General features: G+C 34.5%; 2 protein-coding genes across 3 annotated transcripts; both read left to right on the top strand.

Annotated features, from left to right (window-relative positions):
• Positions 1 to 4,849, top strand: LOC128558478 (uncharacterized). Of its 2 annotated transcripts, none has more exons than XM_053547898.1 (2): positions 1 to 94; positions 4,164 to 4,849. In XM_053547898.1, exons 1-2 carry the CDS (start codon positions 84 to 86, stop codon positions 4,672 to 4,674), a joined length of 522 nt encoding a protein of 173 aa, XP_053403873.1. In that variant the 5' UTR covers positions 1 to 83; the 3' UTR covers positions 4,675 to 4,849. The 2 variants fall into 2 exon arrangements, with proteins under 2 accessions (XP_053403873.1, XP_053403881.1); XM_053547906.1 differs by lacking the exon at positions 1 to 94 and adding an exon at positions 592 to 708.
• A 4,318-nt stretch (positions 4,850 to 9,167) lies between these two features.
• Positions 9,168 to 19,225, top strand: LOC123566575 (interferon-induced protein 44-like). Its single transcript, XM_053547889.1, has 6 exons — positions 9,168 to 9,284; positions 9,585 to 9,634; positions 10,232 to 10,429; positions 11,928 to 12,074; positions 15,668 to 15,839; positions 17,157 to 19,225. The coding sequence occupies exons 1-6, from the start codon at positions 9,209 to 9,211 to the stop codon at positions 17,462 to 17,464; spliced, it is 951 nt and encodes a 316-aa protein (XP_053403864.1). The 5' UTR covers positions 9,168 to 9,208; the 3' UTR covers positions 17,465 to 19,225.
• Positions 19,226 to 21,055: the final 1,830 nt, after the last annotated feature.

The following is a 21,055-nucleotide window of genomic DNA, read 5'->3' as shown; positions in this document are numbered from 1 at the left end:
GGTAAACATCGAAATTGTCGAAATAGTTCTACTTTCACTTTCGTTTATTCGTTTAAAATCTGCAGGCTTGAGAAACTTCGCCAATGTTAAGTAGGTAGATGAATGTTCTTCAACTTTCTTCTTTTATGTATTATATTGCTGTTATGGTATAGCCTTATTCATTTGTCGTTCAGGTTTGACCAGTTTATAGATTGTCAAACGCATGAAAATAAGACATCGCCTATTAAAGAAATTTCTCACGATGTCTATGGCACGGCAATTTATTTGACTACCGGTATTCATAAGTCCATAGAAAAAGAGCTTGATGGACCCCCAATAAAAGGCTAGGCAACGAAAAGTTATCAGTCAGAAAGTTTCAAATAACGATAGAAAATACACAAAATTATTATATTTTCTATCGATCGATCTGAAGAATAGATTTCTTAACAAGGAAGGTATACATTCATAATTTTCTTTTCAAATTTCTATTCAACATGTAAAATGAGCATATATTTCAACACATACATGTAACATTTAACGTTATCTTAATCAACAGATTATGTTTCCCCTTATATACATTTGTCCTGTGGACTAAATGCAATATCTACATCGGTTAAATTGGGCATATCAAAGTTTTAGTTAACCTCGGATTTGGTGTTAAAACGTCTTAACATTTCATTTGGTACAGGTCCGTAAGCAGGGAGGAAATAAAACGGAAATATAAACCCAGTAAGTAAATATGTTCCTTTACAATGATAAATCGTATTTTGAGATTTCCCTAAATGAATAAAAATATGACCCTATCTTTATATATGTTTGGTTAATCTGTAAAGAACAGCTTTCTCTATTAATTTTGACAGAAATGATAAATTACTCAGAGGACGATATTTCGAAAGCTCCACTTCAAGACCTGCAAAGGTCTAACAACTGCTTGTTTGTATTTCACAGGAGAAGCATCTTATTGTATTGAGAGATTCACCAGTTTAGTGATACTAGTGAAAAGTTCATGTATGTGGTTTCAGAATACGTGTTGGCAAACTATCTAGCTCTGAAGACGTAGTATTCAATTCACTGATGAGTCTTGAGTCAATTCAGTAACTTTGTTTTAAATTTGTACTTGAGGTTGAAGGTCTTGGGTATTCACTTAGGCATTGACGTATTTTTGAGAGTTTTGCTATGAAAAAGACAGTAAATGATTCGGCCAATGAATCATTAGGCTCTCCTTGAGGCAGTGGGTTTTCAGATTTGGTACCAGTTAGTTCTGATACTAATACAGAGTCTTGGAATCACCTTTAGCGTTCTCTATCTTTTTACTGTCAGTGAGTGTGTTTCTCTAAATTGACGTTAGATTTCAAGATGTTATTCGTTTCTTACTGCTTTATATGACTACAACTGATCTGTTTCGCCGCAATGCCTCGATGTACGCTCAGACTTTCAAACGTGTTGTTTCAAATGTTGCAAATTTTCATTGACCCATGGTTTGGGTGCTCTCTGAATTATAGTTTTCTCCTTTCGCTGATTCAGGACATCCTCTGTTTCCGATTCATACTCATTCACATACTTGTTGATATTCTGTGAATAAACTTTTTTGCACTAAAGTCACATGAATATTCTGATTCGTTCAAAGTTTTGAAGTTTCTAAATGATACACTCCTACTAGCAATCTCTCTTTTAACAAGAGAATCTTATTATAATAACAAAGTAATCAGACAAAAAATGGTCCAGACTCACATTTCTCTGCACGAACACCACTAAGTGACTCAGTTATAACTAGATCTAAGCTATGTCCTCCTGTATGAGTACTGAAATCAATATGTTGTTCCGGGTCCATTGCTACTAGGGAGTCCTTGAAGTTAGTTAATATATCACTCGTGTCACTGTTAATATGCAAATTGAAATCGCTCTTTATAAGTAAACTTCCATAATCTGGTAAAACGTTTTCGGTTAAGTCAAGGAATTCAACAACGCACTGGTTACCAGTCGATACACACCAACTACGTGTATGGTCAAAGTTTTGAAAATGAATTTCAAAATACTCAAAGCTTCGAACAGTACATATCGCAACACCACCTTTTTGATTTTTTCGATTAGTAAAATTGTTACACTTAATTTATATTCATTTTGGTTCAGATTTCAAACTGATGTTGTATATTTATCAAGTTTCAGTCAAAAGAGCGAAATCTATTTTCTCATCCAAGAAGTATTGGCCCACAAAATTATCTTTGTTCACAAAAGATCTACAATTCAAAGTAATGAAGTGAACAATATGTATCAACAAAACGTCGCACGGTCATATTGTACACAACTTGTGTATATCTGGAAATCAAATATCTTTTCAAATATAGTCCCCTTATGCACAAAACTTACTATTGGCTTAGGATATAAATTCACTTATTAATAAGTTGCTTGTTTATCATTGACATTGGAAGACCAAAATAATCTATCGCTGGCTGAAGTTGCGGATTGGAATATCCCGCTCTCGTGTAACTATTTTTGCGAACCTTCTTACCGCTCACTTAGCCTCGATCTGGCTAGTCCATCTGTAACTAAAACTATCTAGCATAGGCTTACTGTTCTAAGATGTATATCATAAAAGTTAAATCATAGCAAAAGTTTCTTCTAGGACATATCTATATAAATATATAAGTCTGTTTTAAATATTTGTCATCAGTATTTGGAACCCCAGAATCGGACACAAGGACAATACCATTTCTACATAATTGATATTCCGTATCCCTCCGTTTGAGCGTCCCCGAGGGCATTACATTTGGCACCTAGGATGAGTTTATTTTTATACAAAAATACGAAACTCTAAAATCTTGAAAAAGAACTATGTTTTTCTACTGCCTAAAATGTCACGTCCGCTATTTCCAAAGCATTTACGTTAAAATAAGTTGTTAAATCCAACAACGAAGATGAAATCCACTATCAGTTGAGTAAATATGGCAATTAAGAAAAATGCTATACACATTGACCCAGTTAGTCTATGTAGTGTACCATTCTATACATGAATTAGAGGGTCGCAATAGGGTTTGTTTACACATATTGACCATGTATTCGAAGGTAATCGTAGTTTGTTAACCTTTGTGACAAATAAGATTATTGACATGTTTCAACAAGGCCACTTTTCCGTCCTCAGGTATCCGCGGAGCGCATTCAGCCAGAAAGTTACCTGAATTACGAAAATAACTAGAGGTTATTTCTAAGGTCACGGTGCTTGAATTGCCAGCCAGTAATGACAAAAGCTCTCGAGGTCAGTTGCTCAGTCAAGCGTGACTTACCGATTCTAAGTGTTCAAGAGAAGGAACAATTAAACTTAAATAAAGCCTGCAAAAATGATATACGAGATTCGACCATAAAGTAATGTCGCTGGAGCCATAAGTATGTGTATAATGAAAGCAAAATCCTACTCAAGTGCCTTGATTTATTTGCAATATTTTCAAAAATATCGCAAAATAAAAATGTCGCTTAATCATCAAAATATCGACATGCACAGAAAGCATGGTCACCTCAATGTCATAACTGATGTCAGAAATTGATATGTTACATGTCTTAGTGATGCTACTATAGTGTTCAAGGTTGAATGCTAAAAGAAGTCATATTACGTCATTATATAGTGCATTTTATTTGACCTGGCGGGGCGTGGTTTCGCGACGGTCCACTACATTTTTGTGCAGGGTATGTAGAACATGTAACCAATGTAGCGTTGAATTTTAGTAGTTGGTTTACCAAAGATTACGGAATGAAACAATTATATTGCTCTACCTATTTTGCTCGTTTTTTGAAATTACCATTATTTGCATATGTCAGAGATTAACTCCGCCCCGCCAGGTCAAATAATACGAACTATAATTTCATATGAATACAATGTACGTGTATTGTTTTGATATTAGTTGTTGATTGTCTTCTTGAAAATGTTTTGGTTGTTTTTCATTGCTACAAAAGAAATGTTTTTTGCGTGCGGCAAAATGTTGTAAGGGATTAATTTTGAAATTTTATATTTTTAAACCGAAACAAACGAAATAATATTTATCCATGTAGTCATGAATGAATTAGCTTACATCTTGATCTAATTTGTGTAATTATACAACGTTGAATAAATTCGTAATATACGAAGTGACATTACTTCTGTGTCAACCTTCAAGTCTTTAGATTGATTTAGTTATATGTTTTTGTTGATTTAGGATGGCAGGCAGACTTTCGGTTGCTGATAAAAAGCAGCTAGAAAGATACATCCAAGCTGGTCCGAAGGACTTCAGCTTGCTGTACAGTTTTACCGGAAATGGGGCAGATGCATCAGTTTTCCACCAGCTTTGCAACAATAAAGGCCCAACAGTTACCGTTATTTACAGTACACAGGGGACAGTTTGCGGGGGGTATTCGGAGAAAAGTTGGGCACCGGGCAGTATGTATTTAAGAGACGAACATGCCTTCCTCTTCCGTCTGCGACAGAATGGAAAAGTAGCACCTGCAAAGTTTCCGGTCAATACGGCCGATAATGCCATTTATTGTAACAATGGATATGGGCCTACATTTGGAGGCGGTTACGATTTGAGTACATTCACTGGTGCATTAAAAGTTCAAAATTACGAGTACACGACGAATTCTACATCCAACTTTGGATATTCATACGACATGGGTCACTCCGGGAGAACTACGTTCCAACGTAAGTCATGTCTCAACGATATCACGTGACATATCTCAACGACGTTTGGTTACGGTATCGCTCTATATGACACGGCTTACATAATTTTCATATATAATAACTACTTTGATTATATTTACCTGTGTCTTGACATGAACATGTTTTCAGATTCTAAAAGTAATCGCATAAATTGAATAAAACATTTAGATTTTAAAAACAGTCGTCTGTTATTGAGAAAAAGGAAGCATTTTGCTATTTAACAGAATAAAAAAATATATACTACACTTTTTACAAAAGCAATAATTACAGACAGTCAATGAGTCGATTAAAAGCAGTGCCAGTTTTAAGCTTAGAAATGTATTTCTGCAACTGCTTTATCATAAACACGCAATATTTATTTAATATCATGTTCCTCACTCTAACCGATGATGTTACTAACTCTAAACGCGACACAAGTAAGCGTTACTGACACTCATCGAAGTCTTGCGTCTTAAAACATTGCTTTTCGAGTAAAATATACCAGAAACCAAGATATCTTTGTCCAAATGAAAGCAATATGTACGAAGTGGCGCGCAGTTGACTTATACTATCGAATGCGCACACCTTAATCATTATAAAGTCTGTAAAACGATTCTTTTGAAGCACAGGAGGCAACTAAGCAACTTGACGTGAGTATGTAATTGTAGGTTATTAAATTTGTATATTGAAATATGAACGTGTTCTGCAGCAGACATATAAGAATATTGCGCGACTTAATAAAGAATGAATGCATATTTCTCGATGTAAATCTAAAAACCTTTTACAGTTACTACACGTGTACTATTCATTATATCAATGATATAAATTGTGTTCTTTAGCCCGAGTGGAACTGAAAATGTCCTAGTTAAAGAACTTAAAAACGTGACGAAATCCATGAAACTGACGTCACAATTGGCGACACACACCCGATATGAAACTGGAATATCAATATTTATAGGTTATTAACTTTGTATGTGAATATATGCCTTGTTCTGCAGCGGTACTTTAGGAAGGCAATATTTTCCGTGAAAGAACAAGTGCATATACTTACATAAAAAATTGATAACCTTTTTATTATATACCCACTTCCAAATGATTACTTTATGTCTTAATTATCGTTTTGTTACGAAAAACGGAAAATACCAGAATTTCTTCGAAAATGTAACAAATAATTCAAACTGACGTGCATTAATATTTTCCGCGAAATTGACCTCAGCTTGTTGTCGCAACGTGCGCGTGGACACCATGGACGTCACACGATTCTTTCTATTACAACGTTTAGAAAACATCCACGTCCGATATGAAAGCGTTCCATGTCAATATGTATCGGTTAATCAGTGTAATAACCTGTTTATTACATGTGTACCTATAATATTGTAAGAAAAGTTTAAAGTGCAATGTTTATTGGTACTAGCATTTACTGCAGCTTTTCAGTTACTATATTATTTGTATAAGAGGCTATACATTGTATAAAATCAAATGCCTTGGTAGTTTTCATTTCTTACATAAAGCATAGTTTAGGATTGGAAAAAAACATTTCACGAAGAATTACTAAGAGGTTAATGTATGACTGGGTTATGCTTTCTTGCCATAATGGCACGCCTATATGGCTTTAGCCCGAGGGCTATTATGAAACTATGTGTACCAGTATGGCTATAAGGCACAATCAGCCGTTTATTGACCTTTTTATTATAAACCTTCGCTTCATATATATCTTGGTATTTTCATTTCACATCTTTTCAAAAACTTAAAAGCATTATTTGTATTGCTTTTTATCAATAGTGCCATAAATATTTGACAATCGATCTGAAAATGGTTCAGCGCCCTTTCAATCGCCATAATAATGTTGCCACATGACGTCAACATTAGAACACACTGGCATCCGGTTACCCGGGGCCATTCTGATTATGGCGCGTGAGGCGCACTGCGCCATTATTGATGCATAAGCAGAAGCAGCAATGACCGTTTTAAACGGCTTTTTTGTTACTATTTATAGTAACGTATATAATAAGGAAAAATACTGCACGATCTCGATCCATTGAAACTCAGTGGAAAATAATTTTTGGTATGTAATAAGGAAAAAAAAATTCTTGCACACCGGACTGGCGTTTCCGTTTATTTTACCCATGCATGTAAAACCCATCTGGCACCCCCATGCCAGATGGCTCTCGTGCTGGTGATGACAACTAGCGCTTCATGCATTGATTATATATGGTATTGTATATGCAAACTAAGACATTATCAGGTACCTTGAGACCTTCTCTCCGTCCTTTTTACATATAGTATATTTTTCGGTCCAAAATACGTTATTTTACGGAAAGAACATAACGTTACGCTATAAACAAACAAACTAAAGTTTCACTGAAACGTCGTGACGTCACTTCAGCTTTCGGACGTTAATTTCATGTGCTGTGCGTTAATACTTTACCATAAGAGGGAGTGCTACAAAAAAGTACTATTTGCTTTAAATTTCTATTATTATTTGTAAAATACGGTATGCAACAAAAATTATCTGTCAGAAATGAAACGCTTATTTGTATACGATATGCAAGAAAAACTTCAGTCATGTGTTTACGAACTGGATAGAAATATCTGTCCTGAGGGCACTTGCGCCGTGGGCGGTTACGAGTTATGGCGTCTCAGCTTTCTAATACATTCGCACGTAATAGTAAATAGTATTTGCGGGCAAAATTAGCAATACGCCTGCGCAAAGTGACGAAAACATTTGTTGCGAAAACGTTAATTTATGTGCAAAGTTCTGGAAGTAATGCTTCACGATCCTGATTATCTATACAGTTTTGATTACCGGTGTACGCATGTACGTACTATTTAATAAGTTTGAATATATAAGCTATTCTGAGCCCATTTAGTAACATTTATAAAGCGTTCTACGTCTCTCCGAGACAATTAAATAAATTAAGGTTCATGGTGATGGAAAGACCTAGGTGCCCTTCTGAACATTATTTCATATACGGACGGGCATCTTTGTAGAGCAAACGACCTACTGCAAGCGTACTGGATGGATATCTTACATGAAAATCCCACACTTAAAGCTTAAGTTCAAGCACATAGTTGCGATGGCAAGTGATTCGAAGTCAGCGACCATTGACTGCGGAGGCTTTTCACGTTTTAACTTACTGTGGGTGCACAGAATATACAATGCCATTTTAAATGTTTGTTGTTTGTTTTTTTTTCAAATCTATCTGAGATTAAAATAAATGCTTATTTTTGCATGACTTTCAATTTAAGAAAGGAAGATTTATTTATTTATTTGGGTTTTACGGCGCACCAACACAGTATAGGTTATATGGCGCCAAACAGGACTACAAATTTTTGCTTCACATCTCATTTACATCGAAATAAAAACATGAGGTATGGAATCAAAATTTGCATACCTGCTGGAATCACAGAGTTACAGCAAAACCAAGTGTTAAAACCCTATTAGTCGCCTCTTACGATCATGCAAGGGTAAGGCAGTGGTTCCAATTAAGAAAGGAAAAGGGCGATTCACTAAAACGACAATGAAAGATATTCGAGTTACAGAACGACTTTTATGAATTGAGTTTGAAAAAGAAAAGTTAAAAGGTAATGCAGTAAGCTGCATAAGTTTGGCATATCTTAGTAAATGCACAAGTTTTGTGAATTTAAAATGGAAACTGGGTGATGAAAACAAATCGAAATAATAAAATTTTCAGGAAATGTGCTTGTTTAAAAAGGACGAGGAAGAAAGACATGCAGTAAAGTATAAATAATTAAATTGTAATGTTTTCCTGACAGGTTCTCTATCCGCTTCAAACGTAGAATGTAAACATTGAAATATATAACATGTATGCACTTTTTTCAAAACTGAATGTATGAGTAATGGTTCAGCAGAACACAACTATTGCGAAGGAGCCACCGACAATGCTTACAACATTCCATGGACTTTGTAATGGAAATGGAAAGTATTTCTATAGCGAACACCTAAACATAATTGTTTCTATTGTACAGCAATAACTTTACGTTTTAACTTTCATGCTGAAACTTTATATGAATTTATGTATCCATTTCAAATTTACTCCAGCCTGCGTATGGCTATAATTAATGTGTAAAATGATAACGACAAATACATTTGTCATACTGATTAAATTGTTGTACCTTGCTCAGAAGTCATCGAGTCATTTATGAAAGTGTCAAGAAATGTTCTCGACGTAAAGATAAGATGTACATACGAATTTTCTAAAAGTTAAAACGGTAAGTATATTGTTTAGACTTCGCAACACTGTATGTGAGACGTTGTCACATATTGTCTGTTATCGTTGCGGCCTTGCAACATTTATGTAGCTTACATAAGTTTATTTGTAACTAGCTCGTTGTATCTTCCAAAATGCTCCAAAAAGCTAATATAGCTTCCACACTTCAAATTCATCTTTTCAGTTATGAAAACGTAGAATCAATGCTTCATTGCACATAATATTAAATGAATAAACATGGTCATACGGAGCGACACCGCAACGAAATCGTTGAGATATGTCACATGATATCGTTGAGACATGACTTACGTCGGAACGTAGTTCTCCCGGAGTGATGGGTGGAGTGTCGACTGAAGAGTTAACTAACAACATAAAAACTATTACAGAATTAGAGGTTTATAGGGTCAAAGGTAAGAACTATGTAGTGTTCTGTTGTGTCAATATATATATAAGGCATGTTTACAACGTATATTGCATTAAAACTTGTGTAAATTCTGACACCTTGACCTAGACAAAATGAAAATACAACTGACGATTTTATGAAGACAGTGTGTAAAGTATAAAACATTTGTAGCATTCGTTCCTGGTATTTTTATTCTATTACAGTACACAAACATTATGAAACTTCTATCTAATAATTACATATTGTAATTTCAGAAGTGTTAAAACGTCCTTAATTTAAGTATTACTTGTTTGCTTTCTGTTGACAGATTCAGTCTTAGTACCTACCTGGCGAGAGATAGGAGGTTGGGAACAACAGGTATCATAAATATGTTTTACATCGTGTACGCTGATCGCAAAATATATAAGAATCAGTTCATGTGTCATTATAGATATATATCTCTGTTGTGAATATAAGCTAGGAATAAATAGAAACAGATTAGATTCTTGGTATAAACAATTCATATACCCACATGTATTTCGAAAGTATAAGAACTACTAAGTATTACAATCACTTTAAAAAAAACCATCTCCCATCGTTAAGGAGCCACTGAGCTGAAGAGACAGAAATGCGTTGTATGTCCCCATCAGTGCAAAGAAGAGGGTGTATACTAGTACAGTTTTACTCATGTCGAGGTCGGTCCGTCCATCTTTTGGTAAACAATTTTTTTCCGATCAAGAACTTGAGAACGCTTTGGTACAGAATCCTGTTTGGATCATGTCGTGTGTCGTCCGTCGTATTGTTGCGATGTCCTGTCGCATTGTCGTGCGTCGACCTCAGAATCGATTACGTGGATAATATATAGCTCCTTGTACGTTTCTGAGTTAAATATAGGTTGAAGGTCAAAACTACAGTGACTTTAAGACAGTAACTGATTTCTGGACTGTTGTCTACCTTGTGCACACACTCTTCTAGGACTTAGAAGACCTGATAAATGAAATGGATACCTGGTCACCACCTCATGATGTCGGTATTAAATCAGCAAATATTCTTCTCCTTGGTCCTCAAGGAGCTGGAAAATTAAGCTTCTTCAACACTATCACTTCAGTTTTCCGTGGTCGTATCACAAGACAAGCTGTATGTGGCAGCTCTGAGCAGGGCTTAACATTAAAGGTAATTTGATTTCATTTTTACTGAAACCTTATTGGTAATCCGTACAAATTAAATTTGATGAAATTTCTAATGTTAAATTAATATATGAATCTTAGTCTATCATTGAAACGCAGTTTGTAAGGCATTAAGTAGCCACTAAGTGGCATTAAGTAACCACTAAGTAGTGAACTGGCATCTGTTGAAATGTTTTGTTTTTTTCTTGCATATTTCTTCTATAAGATTCCAATGAAGCGTTTGAAAGTTCAAATAAAAAACAAATTAGAACAGTTTTAAGGATTAGGTAAACATTTGACTTCTGTTTACCATGATACATAATGAATGGTAAAAGAAAGGCTATAAATTCAGGAATAGTATTTCCAGGATTATCAGTTAAGAATTTGATTTAACGTATATGTGATGCTTTTGCAGTCATCCAAGGTCCGAGAGGAAGCTATAATATGAGTTTTATTTCCTTGCTCTAGTCTATATTGAATGGCAATTTTCGTCAAATAAATATATATAGGATATTTGTTTGTTTCAGTGTAACGCGATTGAGATATCATTACGTGTGAACACCAGCAATATTTTCATGAGTGACATAGCCATGAGTGAAAATGTAAAATATAGTGTTCATGAGTGAACGCTATTTTGACCTTCAGTGTTAAACAAACAAATGTTCTTTTTATTTCATGTTTTGACAATATTTACCAATCTAAATTCGGGTGGTATACGTCGCTCAAATTATTTCACTCGGGCTGCGCCCTCGTGAAATTATTACGTCCGACGTATAACCACCCATCGTGCATAAATAGTGTTCAAACACGATTTTGCTATAAATTATTTCTTAAATTTACCGTCAGATTTTTTGTCTTGCACACCGTTACATATCTTTTATCATTATACCTTGATATCGGACATAATAAGCGGGCAAATCATTTAAAGGCACTGCCCTCCAGATTTGGGCTACAAAAGTAATGATCTTTCTTTAAAATTTAAGTTTGATCATATTATGAACATTTGAATATCATGAGTTTTTGTTTCAAAGCTGTCTAAAAAATTCCAAATTAATTAAGAAAAAGGATGCCCGCCCGGGCTGGCGTGGCAGTAAAAACTTTTTCTCTGTTGTTGCTAACTGCAGACCTGGAACAATCTTTTGCTCATGTCCTGAAGTGATTATCACGACGCGGCAGAAATACGCAATATTATTGCTTGTATAATATGAATAAAATATCGACTAAAGGTCAGGAAATTATGGGTTAAACGCGTTAAATACAGGTATTTATAATTTAGGCAGTTTACCATGAGTGATTTCTATTGTAAAACTTAGCAAAAGAAACTAATTCTTACGTGCTTCTATAAAAGTAGTCAGAAATTAAGTTTCAAAGCATTCCTAAGAAATATAGCATTTATTTCCCGATACCTATTTTGTTTTCACAATCTGGAGGCCAGTGTTTTTAAAATTGTATTTGCAGTGCTAGAAAAAACTGACAACTCGCAGATATATTTTATTTTTTATCAGTATCGCATGCATAGTGTACAAGGTACAGCCCTGACAAAGCCGATGAAATTTAAATTATGTGATACGAGAGGGATAGAACAAAATCAAGGTATTGATGGCACAGAGGTGAACTATATATTAGAAGGCAATATACCAAATGGTTACCAGGTAAGTTTATTAAACAGTATGTTCTTTTTGTCCAGTTTTCCTAGTAGAAACTACTAGGGCCCCTGCTTACTTGTGAAGCAATTATTATACCCTGATCACCATAGCAGTAAAATTCCTGGGCCCTGTAGAGTTATGGGACCACAGGTCATCACAATAGTGATTTATTTTGGTGTATTTGTTCCTGCATCATTTTGATCTGTACATGAATTGTTACAGCCTGAATCTATTACAAAAAGAAGTCTGTGTTATTTATGATAATAAATATTATGAAATTCATTTCAGAAAGATGTGGTTGTTTATAGTTCAAAATTGTGTCAAATGAAAACTTCAAGTAAAATTATTATATATCTTATGTATTTTGTATTTTCTAATTAAGCATTTAGTTTGATATTTTATATCATATGAAAATAATATTATAAAGAATACTTTTTACATGAATTTCTATATTCCATTTCCTAATTAAACTGCATGACCAAGATCAAATGCATAGAACATCATGTGAATTTAAAAAAAAAATAGAAATAAACATTCATGTTATAAAGATCATAATATGACAAAACCTTCAGTTTTAAAGGAAAATCATTTTAGCCAAAATCTGGAGCCCAGTCCCTTTGAGAAAGCAACTTAGTTTTAACAGTGTTTTAAGTTCATTTATTGAAAAAGTATTGAAGGCACCAACCAGCGAATTCTGTTAAAATTAAGAGTGGAATATCTCTATGATTCACATCATTTACGTAGTTTACATGATTTTGAAAAAAAACGTATCTTTAATTCAGATGTTGCTGTATTGAAAGTTTTTATAGTGAGATATATCAGTAAATATTTACATATAATTTAATAATTGTTCAGCGAAATATAGTACAGTCCAACTTTGTGCAAGTGCTCCAACTTGCTCGGCCGATGGATATTTATTCGAGCCATAGGTAGTTCGAACCAACTGAATTTCAAATATAATTAGGTAAGACTTAACAGTTACTAGGGAAACATGATGTACTGCATATCTTACTAAGCAATTGACTAAAGAAAGTATGGAAATGCAATAAAATACAGTTTTATGCTTATTCAAAAACAGATACTTTAATTAGATACCATATGAAGATAGGGGTTTTATAAGGACCAAAGGTGGAGTTCAGCAGAATAGCAGGCTATTCGATCATTCTGAGTTCATGCAAATGAAGTTGGATGTACCATATTACTTTATACCACGCACTTAAAGTGTTTTTACCAAAAAGCTTTTTTTATTTTTTTACAGCTATATGTCCAGTAACTTTAAACTGCTTAAATTTATTATATTATTATTATTTTTAGAAACAGTGCTGTGTTCATAAAGAATAAAACAAAATCAAGAACTATTTAATTCATATATTTTTCATCCATTTTGCTTAACATTCTGTACTCAGACAGACTGGAAAACAAATGTGTATATGATTGTTGGAACCTTAAGTTTTAACAAGCGAAAAAATAAATAATAAAATCATGTATCTGGTCAGTCTTATTTCTGCAGATAGGATAGCCATGCAGTGTTTTTTAGGGGATCCTGGAAAACCTGGGATGAGTTCGTGGGATGGGATGGGCTCAAGGACATGGGCTGAATCCATTTGCTCCCACATTTTCTCAGAATATCGAAGGTTTCTTAAGGTGAAACATTTCTCTACAAAACAAATGATACTCCTGGGAATTCGTGCCATGTTGCCAGTAAGGTCTGGTCGAGAGTAACAAATGGGTTCCTGTCTACTTCAATGGGCAAATACCAATAATTACAATGAAAATGATATTTATTTATAATTCATTAATTGTTATTATTATCACTAATATTCTTGATCCAGTCAGTAGTACACTTATTAAAATAGTAATAACTTTAAAGTAATAATTATAAAGAATAAAACAATGTAAATGTACTTATAAGTGATATATTTCATGAAATAACAATATAATGAAATAGTGAAAAAAATATATTTCGATATCAAAATAATAAATAATTCGGCGTAAAGAATTATGAAGATAAAGGTTAGAATTACAATTATGTCACAGCGAGAAAAATGACGAATTTAGCAGCTGACTTAAAAACCAAGTCAAGAAAAGAGAATGAACCTTCAATGATTTTCTTCACATTTATTTGTTAGGATATACATTGTAAACATTAATTTTGAGAGAAAATATGAAATGGATATAATTTAATTCTGAAAACAAAGGTACTGAAATAACAAGAGCAAATGCTCGAGACTATTCGAGTTGTTCTTCCAGAAGCAGGAATATTTGGAGATAGTAACTTTCATGCAAACCTTTAACTTGAAGTTTTAAATTCAAAAGGGGGCATAATTTTGCAAAATGCCTGCGAGGATTATGGAACTTGATGCTATGACCTAGTTTTATAAACCAGAAGAAATGAGTGAAGTTTCAATTCAATATTTGCATTAGTTGAAAAAAGTGGGGTGGGCATAATTTGGCCAAAATACATGTTAGAGTTATGGGCCTTGACCAAATGAAGTTGGTAATAGAAAAATAAAAAAGTAAGTTTCAATGATCATATGCCTTCAAATGATAGCTATACGTATTTGCCTGCAAAACTTTAACCAAGGTGTGGTGCCACGCCGATGCAAGGGTGAGTAAAACAGCGACTATTCTTTGAACAGTCAAGTTAAAAAGACAAAATCTATTCACAAAATTCAATATAAAAAGATTAGAAAAATAAATTTAGATATGTCATAACATATGATAACAAAGAGGATTCTAAAACATATAATAATTTTCAATTTATTAAATATAAATAAAATAATAAATGTTAATGTTTACATTAACAACAAGTGAACAATAAATGGTTAATATTTTGTTCCCAAGTAATTGCTTTTTTGCTTTACTTATGATAAATATAAAATCCATAAAGTTTTCATTTCTTACATTGGAACAGTAGAGGTACATTCTAAGGAGTTAGAGAACTAAGAATTTGTTTTGTTTTTCTTTATTTTCCTTCTTGGCAGTTAATACAGTCTCTCGGGGAATTGTAATTACAGGTTGTGTTCCTGCTATCTTTAGCTGACCTCTTAATTGCTGAGTTGAATTTTAAATTCATGTTCATCACTGTTTATTTCTTTGACCTTGGGCCCACGATCCCATGACCTTGAGCCCATCACACGAGCCCATCCCATGAGCCCATCCCAGGTTTTCCAGGCTGCCGTTTCTTAGGCCATAGTTAGGTGAGGCATTGCCACTGATCATTCGCACCTTGTCTCAGTTAACAGCTTTTGATTAACTAATGTCCATTAAACGGTCATAAAATTACATGCATGGATTAGGGGAAAGCAGAGAAATTCTCTGAGATCTGGGCAAAAAGTACAAACTGCAAACAGGCATAATGTAAATAAAGAAGAAGTTAATTTAACAGAACATGAACACAATAAACGGTATGTTTCAAACAGCTGAATCTCTCTGTTGCAACTAGTCAAACCCCTACTGGGGATTTATTTTTATTATTACAAACTAATGCCCCTTTCTACACTTTTATATTCATTTAATTTACAAGGCTGTTATATAGTCGAGAGTGGCTGTCCTACGACAGCTCTTGTCATTCAATCGTTGTGGCTTTTCATCTGCAGTTTAATCCATCTAAACCGATATCGCCTGATGTATCTGGATTCGTTTCAACACCAACAATGGACGACAAGATTCACTGTGTCTGCTTTGTTATCGATGGAAGCACAGTCACTGTCATGTCGGAGAAAATGCTTGAAAAGATCAAATCTCTACAAACAAAAGTTTGCCAAAAAGGTATATTGTAATCATTTATATAAATGCCCAAATTTCAGAACTAAGCTTCAAAACTAACGTCTACAGTAACCATATATTGCATTGCGACAAAGGCCATTCTATAGGTATCCAGACTGTAAGTGTATTTGAGCAATGCATCGTCAACTTCAAAATTCTAACTGGACACCTAGGTAGTAGCATTAGACGATCGGAATCAATTTTCATAAGGTCTTTATTGAATTCTTTTGCATATGTGAACGTGCAAGTACATGGAAAACATATGAAATGGTCACATGATCATTACATGATAATAATTATCACGTTATTACCAACGAGAAGTTAAACAAGAAGGCCATGAAGGCCCTGTATCGCTCACCTGACCTATTGACCTAAAGATCATCAAGATCAACATTCTGACCAAGTTTCATTAAGATATGGTCATAAATGTGGCCTCTAGAGTGTTAACAAGTTAAATCATAAAGTGTTAACTAGCTTTTCCTTTGATTTGACCCGGTGACCTAGTTTTTGACCCCACATGATCTAGATTCAAACTTGACCTAAAGATCATCAAATTTAACATTCTGATTAAGTTTCATGAAGATACAGTCATAAATGTGGCCTCTAGAGTGTTAACAAGCTTTTCCTTTGATCTGACCTAGTGACCTAGTTTTTGACCACACCTGACCCAGATTTAAACTTGACATATAGATCATCAAGATTAACATTCGGACCAAGTTTCATTAAGATTGGGCCAAAATTGTGACCTCTAGAGTGTTAACAAGCTTTTCCTTTGATCTGACCTGGTGACCTAGTTTTTGACCTCAGATGACCCATTATCAAACTCATTTAAGATTTTATTGAGAGTAACATTCTGACCAAGTTTCATTAAGATTCGGCCAAAATTGTGACCTCTAGAGTGTTAACAAGCTTTTCCTTTGATTTGACCTGGTGACCTAGTTTTTGACCCCATATGACCCAATATCGAATTCATCCAAGATTTAATTGAGGGTAACATTCTGACTAAGTTTCATTAAGATTAGATCAAAATTGTGACATCTAGAATGTTAACAGTCAAATTGTTGACGACGGATGAACGGACGGACGACGACGGACGACGGACACAGGGCGATCACAAAAGCTCACCTTGAGCACTTCTTGCTCAGATGAGCTAAAAAGCTGACAGAATGCTAATGTATCTTAATATGCTAAAGGTTTCGACGGCAAATTTATGTTAACGACCGTTAATGACGCCATGTGTCAACATTAAGCTTATTCAGAATATATGTTGTTGCTGTTGTTATGAAATGTTGCTGTTTCTATATCTGTTGTTTGATTCAGACTTGCCACAGTTAGTTCTAGTGACGAAAATTGACAAAGTTTGCGCTCACGTAGAAGAGGACATATCCACAGTATTTCAAAGCGTTGCCATTCAAGAATTAGTTGATAAAGTTTCAGACATGTTCGGTTTGCCAAGAAATCACGTCCTACCTGTGAAAAATTACGAGAAGGAACTAACCATTAGAAATGACGTCAGCATACTGGCACTACTTTCTTTGCGGCAGATTCTTCACGCAACCGAAGATTTCATGTTTAATCTTCTGGATTTGATGGATAAAGACAGGAAGGACACGGAATCTTGGAAATGAACAAAATTCACATATTACATTTAATAAGAATTATTATGTCTTATCATTTTGTCTTTTATGACTTATAATAACAGTTATTAAAGGGACTAAAACATACATTTTAGGCGAAAAATTCTCCCAATATCCATAAAAATTGAGTTTTCTGAAAGTGACTAGTGGAACAAGCTTATTGACATAAGGTTTTTGCAAGAGATTCTTATATATAACCAAATGATATTGTGCAGAAGGTAGTAAACCGTTGCAGCGCTTTTAAAATAATGCACAAAACTTACATTCTTCTTGCATTTTCACCCGCTTCATCATTTTGCAGTGTCATATATACATTCAATGTCAAACTTAAACGACATAACGAAATTTCACAAACAAGCTACCGTATACGAGGGGAAAGTTTTGTGACTCTTCATCCATTTAACCTTTTGTAACAAGGTTCTTGTCTGAGTTATTTCGTAAGGCGTAGGAGTTTGTAAGCCGTGCGAAGTATTTATTATGACGTCATATGCATGAGTTTGTAGGTCGTACATAGAATTTAATATACATCTCTCAGCTGTCACCAGAACGCTTCCATGGAATAAATCCTATTTTAGTTTCTGTTTACAATGTGTTTTAATCGTGTTAAATTTGGAACGACCTTATCTCGGACGTGCCTGTATCCACCGTCTATATTGTTATAACTAAAAGGAATGTATGTAAGTATTCTTGAAAAAGGTAGCGTTTTCTATAAAGTGATCTGAACATAATCGACCTTCTTAAAGAGCCGGTGTTGTTCAATCAATGTACCAGCAGGGACTGACAATGCCAGCTGTAGAGATACACGCAGTGATTAGATGGCGTAAGTGGTAAGGTCGGTTTTGTACTTTGACCAGTTTCTGTTTTTAGAATAGAATGATAAGCATTTGGATCCAATATTGCTTATCTATGATGATAAGAGAACTAAGGATTTCGATGAGTGAATATTTGTTGTGCAAAGTAATGAGTGTTGGAATCCTGGAACTGGTCATTTCTCGAAACTAACTCGAGGTTAATCGGAACGGTAACAGTCACCTATCTATATAGATTCAGCTTATTTGCGAATGTTACAGATATTAGCCACTTTTCAAACTAACATTTTTATGTCTAGCCTCAAGTTACAAAAATACATCCGATTTGGATAAGTGCGGGACACGTTTCACTAGGTGTTCTTTGTTTGATTTGGGTTTAGACAGTATCTACTTATGTAACGGCGAGCAGTGATGCTAACTCTGTACCAGTACAAACCTGTTCTTCTCTAGTTACTGCCAACTTACACACGCGAATCAGCGGTGGAGGACGAATGACTTCAGACACAGTCGTCACGCAGAACATACACCTCGACCGGCGATCGAACTCACCACCCCGCGATCTGTAGATCTGCGCTTTCCTTATCTAGCTTAGTCGCTAAAGTGGGGTGGGAGTGGGGGAGCGTTTCACTGCGTTGGCAATATGAGACATGTTTTGTAACAAAATGTCAGTATCCTGAACTGATAGTTGATTCATTTTCATCAACTGAACGACTGAATTAACAGGTTGAAGATGCCATACGATGAAGTGCAGTGTATATTTAATATACCAACCCTACATACCGCTGATATTTCTAAACATATAACTTTTTTTTTTTGTATTCCAATCCTGTTGGGTGTTTCTTATTCTTAAAATCAAAAGTAATATTTGTGTTATTGGTTTATACATTTATGATTTCTTCCGTTTTACATCCTATTGTCAAATATTATAAGAATCGTTCACTGATTGAGGGTGCGGATGTAAATATCTGATTTGAGGGTATCTGTTTAGGCAGTAAGAAGATTAAAGAATGTTTTTCTTTTAAGCACTATTTTATTATAGTAGCGTTATGAATTTACGCATCCATTTCATAAATTGCAGCACACGAGTCATTTTACACCGTGTTGTGTAAGGCGAGTTTTTCTAGCACCGGCAAAAACACTGGAAAATCCGACATGCATGAAGTGCACATTGTATATTACATATCATTTTTGTTGAAACTGCTCTATAGTATTCTATACCTTTACAACAAGATTGAGAAAACCGCTGTACTCGTCTGGATGTATTCGTTCATCAGTTAGAATTATAAGATATAGCTTGACATGTTTTGCAGCCATGATGGTTTAGCTATAATCAATACAAACAATATACCCGAATGACGTCATCACATAATTCATAATGAGATTGTAAAACCTAAATATAAGTAAGAAAGTAAGTAAGTAAGCAAAATTAAGTAAGTTGTTTATTATGGTAGCATGTATATACATGCGTAATACAAATACATAAAAAGTCACACGGCCCATTGGACCTAATAGAAGTCATAATTATTCACCTTTATAATATTACAAACTGTATTAGACTAATTGCGAACATCATATGAAACAGATAGAGCTAATACAAAACAATATGAGAAAAGCAGGGCCAATACGAGAAAACAGGGCCAATACGGAATTCAAGCATTTTGACTGGTTCAAAAGAGAAGGCCAATTCGGAGAAATCATTTCCGTTAGATTTTTAAATGACGCCATTTTGTTTTACATCAGAGTTATAGATTATAATTTTTATCACATTTTAGACAAAAAAACCCATCTAACATGTTCAAGTATTTACCAAGTATGGCTGGGCGGACGTACGATGTCGATGTACGTCTTTACAGATTACAACGATACTTTCGCTTAATCGGTATAGTGTACAAACAAGTGTTTCCTGTCAGAATTTCTGGCAATTTTCAAGGAAAATAATGAGAAAATATGCGAAACTCAGATTAATTAAAAGGATGAGACTTATCTTTAACAGACATTATGATAGTGTGGACTTTTTTGCAATGATAAATGGTGATTCACATGCTGGAAAGTGGATGAAAATAAATTGGCGAACACGGAGTGTCAGTTGTAAACTGCAGACACTTTCGGATAAGAATTGAACGAGGTATGGGAGTGTTTAGTATGTGCTTGGTTGGTTACGGCCTCGGGCCAATACGACAACCCTTGGACAAATAACAAAGCCAATATGAAATTGCTTGATTAATAACATTATATTATTTTCTACTAGAAATATTATTTACACTTTCAAGTTTGTTTTTGTTGGGCTTAACGTCGCACCGACACCATTACAGAGTCATATGGCGACTTTTCAGCTTTGATGGTGAAGGAAGATCCCAGGTGCCCTTCTGTACATCATTTCGAAGTCAGTGAACTTAACCACTCGGCCGCGGACGCCACAGTGCGAGATTTTCTTACACTTAAAGTGAGAGATTTTTCTGATATAACGCTATTTCTCTAAGAAATTCCATGTCAATACGGAATATCCAGTATCACAGTATTTTCAAATTATCAATATCATTGTATTAGTATATAAAAAGATTAATAAGTCGATACTGCATGAGTCAGGGATGCTTTAACGTTTTCGAGTCTGTGTTTCTTAGGATTCATTGCACATATATCTGAACATTTAATGCTGTGCACTTTTTCAGACCAGCAACATTTGATTCAATACCAAAGGTGAGTTGCCTCTTATTTAATCATTTATATTCCTAGTAATCACGCTGCACGACATTACCATACTGAATATTTCAAT

This window comes from Mercenaria mercenaria, chromosome 1 (assembly GCF_021730395.1).
Source record: "Mercenaria mercenaria strain notata chromosome 1, MADL_Memer_1, whole genome shotgun sequence".
NCBI lineage: Eukaryota > Metazoa > Mollusca > Bivalvia > Venerida > Veneridae > Mercenaria > Mercenaria mercenaria.
This window is presented reverse-complemented; position numbering and strand designations above follow the sequence as displayed.

What these genes read in the sequence shown, in the direction of transcription:
- LOC123566575 (XM_053547889.1), top strand. Translation starts at nt 9,209, where the DNA reads ATGGGTGGAGTGTCGACTGAAGAGTTAACTAACAACATAAAAACTATT. An exon ending in AGCAGGGCTTAACATTAAAG is followed by an intron (nt 10,430 to 11,927) that starts GTAATTTGATTT and finishes ATTTTTTATCAG; the next exon opens with TATCGCATGCATAGTGTACA. An exon ending in ATATACCAAATGGTTACCAG is followed by an intron (nt 12,075 to 15,667) that starts GTAAGTTTATTA and finishes TTTCATCTGCAG; the next exon opens with TTTAATCCATCTAAACCGAT.